The sequence below is a fragment of the Boleophthalmus pectinirostris genome, unplaced genomic scaffold (assembly GCF_026225935.1).
Source record: "Boleophthalmus pectinirostris isolate CB_2022bp ecotype Guang Dong unplaced genomic scaffold, ASM2622593v1 HiC_scaffold_12, whole genome shotgun sequence".
In the NCBI taxonomy this organism is placed as follows: domain Eukaryota; kingdom Metazoa; phylum Chordata; class Actinopteri; order Gobiiformes; family Gobiidae; genus Boleophthalmus; species Boleophthalmus pectinirostris.
Window position 1 is genome coordinate 20,803,079 of NW_026571018.1, and position 8,178 is coordinate 20,811,256.

Sequence of the window (8,178 nt, forward strand, 5' to 3'; positions counted from 1 at the left end):
ACTTCAAATGTAACGGTTGAAAATATGGAAACATGCCACTACATTTCAGTTAAATACAGAAATCTATGTAGATAATAATAAAACTTTGTAGCTTTCGAGTTACAAATTATGACATGCCTTGTTTTAAGATGTGAATTGGCCCGTTTCAGGAACAAAAGGCAACACTGTCACGGAGAAGCCATAAAGTAAAGTCAATAATACAGGGGAACGTACCAAAATAAACTACCTTATTAAAAATATGCCAAGATATCAAATTAGTTGCAATTTATTGTGAGAGGAAACTTCTTGAGTTTATGATTCTTCATGAATGACGATCAAATAAACTGTGAGATTTGATCATTGTCTAATTGTAATAGATCACCACTGCAGTTTGTGACAGCTTTATGAAATCAAATTTGATGAATGAAGTAAAGGTAATGACTATGACATAAACAGACCATTAAAGTAGTGTACTTCATCAGAGTACTTTAAATGACTTAAACCTATTGTTTCGGAAATTCTCACAATTATTATTTATTTATTTAATTATGATTCGATGATTATTATTATTGATTGATTATTCTTGGCATCGTTAGATTGATAACTGTATTCTCAACAGTGACCGTAGTGATGCAACTGCTTAGCCTTATTTGAAATTTTCGAAATTTCTATGGGAAAAATGGATGCTAAATTTACGTCCACAAACGGAGTGAGGGTTGAGCTCTTATGCCTATCAGTGATGCTCTTCATGTAGCATGCTTGTGATCGTCAGCATGTCACTCAATTTCAATTCAATTCAAGATTTGGTCGATTGTTCGGGCTCATCTAATCGTATTTTTTCTTAAAATCTTTCAAAGTCTGTTAAGTTGCACAACTTAACCTAGAAATGTGTGGAAACGGGAAATCTTAAGGCCTTTCTCCTAAAACACTTACATCATGAAACTGCAGGTGTCCGCTCCTGAGACAACGCTGAGTCGAAACTACGTGCGCGTCCCCGCCCCCTCGCTGCGTAAACGTGCTGAAACCGCCTAAAAGCTCGTTCCCGCTGCTTCCTCTTCATTCAAGGCGCGGCTCAGGAACAGGTGCGCGGATTCACCTTTGTGTTCGTCGGTATATAACCTACAAAAGACTCGCCGGATAAATAGCAGAGGACTTTATTTTAAGAGACTTTTCCGTATTTATTTTGTGGAGAAAACTTACCTTTTCTACAGGTGGACTCTGTTTTTTGTTGCTTTTGAGATTAGCTCAGATCGATCGGAACAGGTGCAATGGCAAACTCGGGTCTTCAGATTTTAGGCTTTTCCCTGGCTCTTTTGGGCCTAATTGGACTCATCATTGGCACAATCCTTCCCCAGTGGAAGATGTCTGCTTATGTTGGAGACAACATCATTACTGCGGTGGCCATGTATGAAGGACTGTGGATGTCGTGCGCGTTTCAGAGCACAGGCCAAATCCAGTGCAAAGTGTACGACTCCATCCTACAGCTCAACAGTAAGTCACGTTTAAATTTGCTTTTGTCCTGACACTTTATAATGTAGACCATCTCTGCGAATTATTTGTGTTTTTAGATTTTTGTTCCATTCAAAGTTGATTTTAAAAGGTTAAACTAGACCATCCATTTGCACATTTGCCTAACAAAAATACGGACTATTTTGTTTCAGTAAAAATATAACTTTACATTGTGGGCTGTCACGCGGATCTCCCAAGCCCAGTTGGAAGGTTATAGAAACTGGTGCATTTTACAAGTCTGTTTATTGCTGGATTACACAGGCCTTTATATTTTGTCGTTCAACCAGTTTTGTCACTGATTAACGCTTCCCTCTCTTCAGGTTTTTTGCTCAAGGTTTTAGGGCCTTCACCTGTTTTATGGAGCTGAGCATTTTCTTTTATATATTCTGCTTGAACCAAAATGATGAGGGTGGTGCATTATTGTTAAACTGGCATGTAGGGTATTTAGTTCATTTATTACTCCACCTTCTTGCGGAAACCCCCACTTGTAACATTTGAATACAACACCACTGAGACTTCCAGGTTAAACAACACCTGTGTTGGGTCAACACAGGAAACAACATCAAACTCTTATTTATTTATAAAATTTAAACCTTAGCCTCTTGCTTTCAATGTATTTTTCTTGCTTGGCTTTAGAAAAATTTCATTGAATAAGTTGAAGGGCCAAGACACTTTTTCCTTGAATCATTAACCAAACTTTGATGCTACATGAATAAGGTGCACCTGTGTGTTTCTCTGAAAACAGTGGCTGTATGGGCCAACTTTAGACATGGCTGAGACTCACCTAGTTTCCTTCAGGTCATAAAATACTTGAATGTCAACTTTGATGTAGGCCTGTAAATTCTTCCATGTTTGTTGTATTCCAACTTTCTATTATATTATAAGAATTTGATTGAAGCAAAAATTCAAAATATTATGTTCAAATGCATTTCCTGTACAACTTTTTTTCTATTTGGGCCTTTTGTAACTCCATAATAACACTTGATAAAATATCCACTCCACAGTGTCTTATCGCATTTTCAAACATTGTTTGATAAACTCTGATAAGGCAGGTCTGATACCAAAGAATTGAATAAATAGTCTGGAAAACTCGAGGAATTTGAATAATCTGAGCATTTTTTTTCTTTCTTTTCTTTAATTAAAGGTTTAATGGATAAATTTTCAGTTTATGAAAGATCCACCTGCTGAAAAGTGGTTGCTAGTAGGGGAAATTGGGAGTGTCTTCTAAAGAAACCTGAAACCTGGTCAGACCTGTTCTGACTGTTGTGCACACAAGGCCCAACCCCACCCCCACCTCCCACAGTTCCTCATTGCTTCTGGTTGGTGCTAGTTTCTGTGGAGCGTTGTCCCAGGGTGGGGCTACGGTCCTCAGGAGACACAAGGCACTCTGTTAGATTCCAAGTGGTCCCTCCTGAGTGACCACTTTGGTACACTTAATGTTGAAAATAAAAAAGTCAGGCATTTGCCACACCTGCCGTGTTTAAACTATTACATGGTGTCACTATTATGGATTGACTCTTACCTGTTCTTCCAGGTGCCCTCCAGGCAACCCGCGCCCTCATGATTGTGAGCATTATTGTAACGGTCGCTGGTTTGGGTGTAGCCTGTATGGGAATGAAATGCACCACCTGTGGAGGAGATGACAAGACAAAGAAATCCAAGATTGCAATGACTGGTGGAATTGTCCTGGTGATCGGATGTAAGATTCTGTTTAAATACTTGCTGTACTTTACAGGTTATGCAATGCAATTAAATGTCAAATTCTTCCAACAGCATTATGCTCAATTGTTGCCTGCTCGTGGTATGCTCATGACATTATCCAAGCCTTCTACAACCCCTTCACCCCTGTCAACACAAAGTAAGTGCAAAAATCAAACCACCTAATGATTATGGTCTTAACAAGCTGGAGTAATTTGTAATGTTTTTGTTTTATTCTTCCACAAAGGTATGAGTTTGGTTCTGCTATCTTCATTGCTTGGGCTGGAGCCTTCCTTGTCATCATTGGGGGTGGAATGCTGGCTGCGTCTTGTCCACGGGGCAAATCTGCATCTGCACCCAGGTATCCCCGAGCTCCCAGCAGCAGCAAGGAGTACGTGTAAACAAGACAGGACTGTGTTGCAAGGCTCGAGGAACACTTTGACATTCCAACTAGTCCACCTGAGAATGACCAGTTGTACGGCAGGCAGAATTTTATCGCCTCCTTAGCTTTTGAACTTTCAGGGTTACCCTGTGTTGTTACTGTAACTTTAACACATTCATATTTTTAATACCGGTTGACTTAATATTTTATCAGCTTTGTCTTGTAGTCCAGTGCTCACCTGAGTACACAGTCTAGTATACTTCAAAATGCCACATAAAGCACTAAAGTGGTGCACATTATAGATCTCGGTGTGGAAGGTTTTCATTCGTGTTAATCAACTTTGGACAACTATTTGAGTGCACTGAATAAATCTCCATTTAGACAGTCCCTAAATGATTTGACACTGCAACCGAGGTCATCTTGTCGCGTTAAAACCATTGAAATGTGCCTTATTTATGCCCAGTACGGTTGACATTGTAATCAATGCCTTAATAGTTTTGTAAGTAGATCATGCTGGATTGTTAACTTGAGGACATCATGTTGTGCCACAATGGAGGCTCTAATCGGCAAAATGTAATATGTGAATAGGCCATTTCTGCCCTCCAGAAAATGCTGTTTTTTTTTTTTTAATGTTATTTGTTTTGTTGTATATTAATAAAAAAAAAAATTATACATGTTCTTTGATGGATCTGAGTCAGACCAAACTGAGGATTTCAAAGGTGTGCAAATACAATAAGTGATTTATGTAATCAGCCTGAAATGAAGGGGCAAACCTTTCACAAACAAGCCTGGTTAGCCTTGAAGACAAGCTTCTCTAATTATTGAATTGATGGATATCCTATTTCCCAAATTATATTACATAGTATGTTCGGATGCAATTAAATGAAATCTTTATTGGAGCCATCTTGGGTGAAAGCAAAGCTTCACTCATACACCATCTTGTGGTGAAATGCAGCAACAACTCATTCATACAATATTACTTTTATTGATAACTTGGAATGATCTTTCACAGGTCTCACACTTAAAGGTTGTTAACCATCATTTCTAATGAACATTCTATAATATTTGATATTTCCAACCAAAACAGGCTCAAACCACATGCACCTTGGTCAAAATATGTCAAGCGTACATCTGGTATATTGGTTCAACTGCACATTTCAAACTGACGTGGATTTCAAAGCATGGGCTTTTCAAAACCTTGCATGTACAGAGTAGATATACAACTTAATACCTGGCCCTTTACTTTTAGGTCATGACTTCGCTTATGTCTCATTTAAGTGGTCTATCTACTGATCTGTAGTAATACTACCCATCAGACAAAAAGCACCCCCTTATTACAGTCTGCCAACAATGCAGAATGTTGGTATTTACACATTTACAAAATATGAATTAATTTAAAGATGGATTTGTTTGTTCCGACGGCAGACACTGATAAGAGGCACTGGATTCAGTTTCTGGTAGAACAGGGGCTAGAAACCAATATTAAAACCAACCAAGACCAGTTTGTTATTTTAGATCCTTTACAGTTTGTCTCCATTTCCACAAATCAGCACAAATCTAGAAAAGGGAAAAAGATAGGATTAGTGAAGGTAGTATTAGAAGAGAAAGTTAGAACAGCAACAATTATTACCGTATCATCTGTAACTTTGTAACTGTTCTTCACAAAATTATCAAACTTGGCCTGTACTTTGGGTAATGTCACTCCCTGTGGGGATTAAAAATACTTAAATTTGTTTTAATTTAATTAAACATTAGAAAATATAGTGGTGGCACACAAACCTTGTTGACCCCTTCAAGCATTTTTTCTTTTATTTGTTCAAGTGTTAAAGGGGTTTTGGTGGTTGCAGTTTTGGGAGACTTCTCACCCTTGCCCTTTGGTGTCTTCACCTGAAAAGTAGCAGATAGAGTCAGTAATAATTCAGTCCAAAATATTATTAATAATAGTAACAACAACATCATTAGTCTTTACTTCGTTTTTGCCAGGAGTTGTCGGTTTGGAGCTTTTGCCATTTTGAGCAGCTGCTTTTGGTTTTGTAGGCTCAGGCTTTGCTTTGACTGGCGTCTTGTCCTCCTCGTCCTCCTCATCTTCATCATCTTCATCATCTTCATCCCTTAAAAACACATACTGAATTTAATGAACACTCAAGATTCAACAAGAATTAAAGTGACTTAATATCCAACTTAATTAACAGCAGTTTAAAACCTGTAGCCTTTTACTTAAAAGGGATATTATGCAAAAATCAAAAACATGAACATGAAGTGGTTTATACGTCATCCATACATGTTGAGTAATCTTCCAACCCCTTTTATAATTAGCAGTAAGAGCTTGTAAAATGCTCAGAGCTTCACTAAATGAAACCAATCAATTACACATTTTAATATCTTTCTCCAAATATACAATTTTTCAAAAAGGTTACATCTAAATATGTTCCAAGTTAGCATAACCTCCTCTCAAACCTATATCCACTGGGGATAATTGTGCTTATTTAGATATTAACTTGTATGCTATAGAGTTTACCATTCTGATTTATCATTAGCTGTTTATCAGGTTCTCTCCACTGCCTTATCACTTACTCATCATCGTCGTCATCCTCATCATCCACCTCCTTCTTCATCCTCTTCTGGAAAAGTAAAAAAAAAAAAAAGTATATATAAATATGAATTAACAGATTTAATTTACTTTGTACCAAACATTTGTAGACAAATTGGTCCATACCTTTGACTTCTCAGCAGGAGAAACAGCAGGTCTTTTCTTTGACGTTTTTACCTCTTCTTCCTCCTCCTCCTCCTCTTCATCTTCATCATCCTCCTCTTCCTCTAAACTGTCATCAACTGCCACTAAAACAAGGAAAAGACATTTTAAACATTGTTCTAAAAATACATTTTTAACCAATTTCTGGATGAGAAATACTCACTAACAAGATGTTGTCCACAAAGATGAACTGGACCAGAACCAGCCTTCAAGCGAAAAACCACCGGAGGAGACAAGGTAAACCCACCAAGGCACACCTGTAGCACATAAAATAAAAAGACCTTTAAACATCATTTACAGATACAAAGTTAAAATTATTTAATTTTATTTACTCACACTAGGCTGTACCGAGGGCTTGAGTGAAGCCATAACAGCTTTGATTTTCTGACCCTCAAGATCTTGTCCTTCCACCTCAACTACGTGCAGCTCATCTTTTGTGCTGGGGTCCACACATGCCTGAAAATGTTATTAATATATAGATAGAAGCATTAATTTATGCAATTTACACTGAAATACATGAGGTAAAAACTGTCTTACCATTCTGAGGTCCAACTGATGCTCAAAGTCCTCATCTTCAGGGTTGAAAACAACATCTTTTCCAGATTCCAGCGCACACCCTAAATAGGAATATTAATGCGTTAAACTTGCTATGAGCTCATGCAATGCACAAGTCCGCACACAAGAGGGAGCCACAAGTAAAATTTATATTTTTTTTTTCAAAGAAAAGAAACTCGGTAACAATGTCCACTTCGGACATTTTAAATGTTTAGGTTTAGATTTATTTTATTTTATTTTGTACTACAGTGTTGATGGATGGATGCCAATAGCTTTAAACGTGCATTCAGAGCCGATTATTCAAGCATGATTTTTATTTTTTCTTTGTGAAAATTGCTCAACTCTTATTCTAGTCATAATGTGCCCCCCAAACTCCATGAAATTATTCGAACAGATGATGCAGTTAATGGGGAGGACGCTTGAAATCTATTAACCCAGGGCCCTCAAAATGGGGTCATTTAAGGATTCCCAGTTGGGGCATGCCATCAAAGTACATTAAAATCTACCAAGTAAAATTGATTGAGGGATAAAACGGTACAGATATGCTTTTAAACGTAGTAGGCCGTGTATAGACTTGAAGATAGGCCTCAGATGAAACATTTATAAAGCAGCTTGAGTTCCATGTGACAAACCCACGTTGTGGCATTATGAAGTTCACAATAAGCTGAGAACTGGTCTAAAAGAAACACTGAACATTTCAGATAGACCGCTAATGCCATAATGCGATGTAGTGTCGTCTTATTCGTTTAATTTAAAATAAAAAGACCTATTCTGAAAGAATAAACTGTATTGTTGCTTTTCACCAGCTAGCCGCCATATTGTGGAGAAACACGTGTGCGGCGTAGTCATACTATTCTCTTCATACTGGTTTCAACATGTCAACCTAATTTAACACTAGCAATCAAATAAACCATCTTTTATCTTGTAGCAGGCACGGAGTTGTACAAATTCAATAGATAGTACGGTAATTTCAGGGCATGTCTTCCCCTTGCAATCTGCGTTAGCTGTAACTAACACAAGCACGAGGATAAAATGATGGCCTAGTACCGTAAAACAATGTATTATTCTCACCGTAAAGGAATGTTTGGGGGGCCATGGATTCGTCTTCTAAACCGTTCATTTTGGAGATCACTGAGCAGATCCGGTGAGTGTGGAGAGATGCCGCAGACTTCCTACGACCACCGCTGTTTTCTCCGCTGATAAACGTGCTGCTGCCGCCCCGCCTCCTGCTCCTTTTTCTGCGTTTCACGGAGATTTCACCAGCAACATGAAAAACACTGCCCTCTACTGTACCGTACCAGAA

General features: G+C 38.1%; 2 protein-coding genes across 2 annotated transcripts; one reads left to right on the plus strand and one right to left on the minus strand.

The window, feature by feature from the left end:
- The first annotated feature begins 1,019 nt into the window (after positions 1–1,019).
- Positions 1,020–4,240, plus strand: cldn7b (claudin 7b). The gene is made up of 4 exons (XM_020930212.2): positions 1,020–1,470; positions 3,023–3,187; positions 3,262–3,346; positions 3,434–4,240. Exons 1-4 carry the CDS (start codon positions 1,248–1,250, stop codon positions 3,585–3,587), a joined length of 627 nt encoding a protein of 208 aa, XP_020785871.1. The 5' UTR covers positions 1,020–1,247; the 3' UTR covers positions 3,588–4,240.
- Positions 4,241–4,533: 293 nt separating this feature from the next.
- Positions 4,534–8,111, minus strand: npm1a (nucleophosmin 1a). Its single transcript, XM_020930252.2, has 10 exons — positions 7,947–8,111; positions 6,858–6,937; positions 6,657–6,776; positions 6,484–6,577; positions 6,285–6,406; positions 6,143–6,189; positions 5,538–5,679; positions 5,348–5,455; positions 5,199–5,273; positions 4,534–5,125 (listed from the first exon to the last, which is right to left on the minus strand). The coding sequence occupies exons 1-10, from the start codon at positions 7,993–7,995 to the stop codon at positions 5,075–5,077; spliced, it is 888 nt and encodes a 295-aa protein (XP_020785911.2). The 5' UTR covers positions 7,996–8,111; the 3' UTR covers positions 4,534–5,074.
- Between the last annotated feature and the right edge of the window lie 67 nt (positions 8,112–8,178).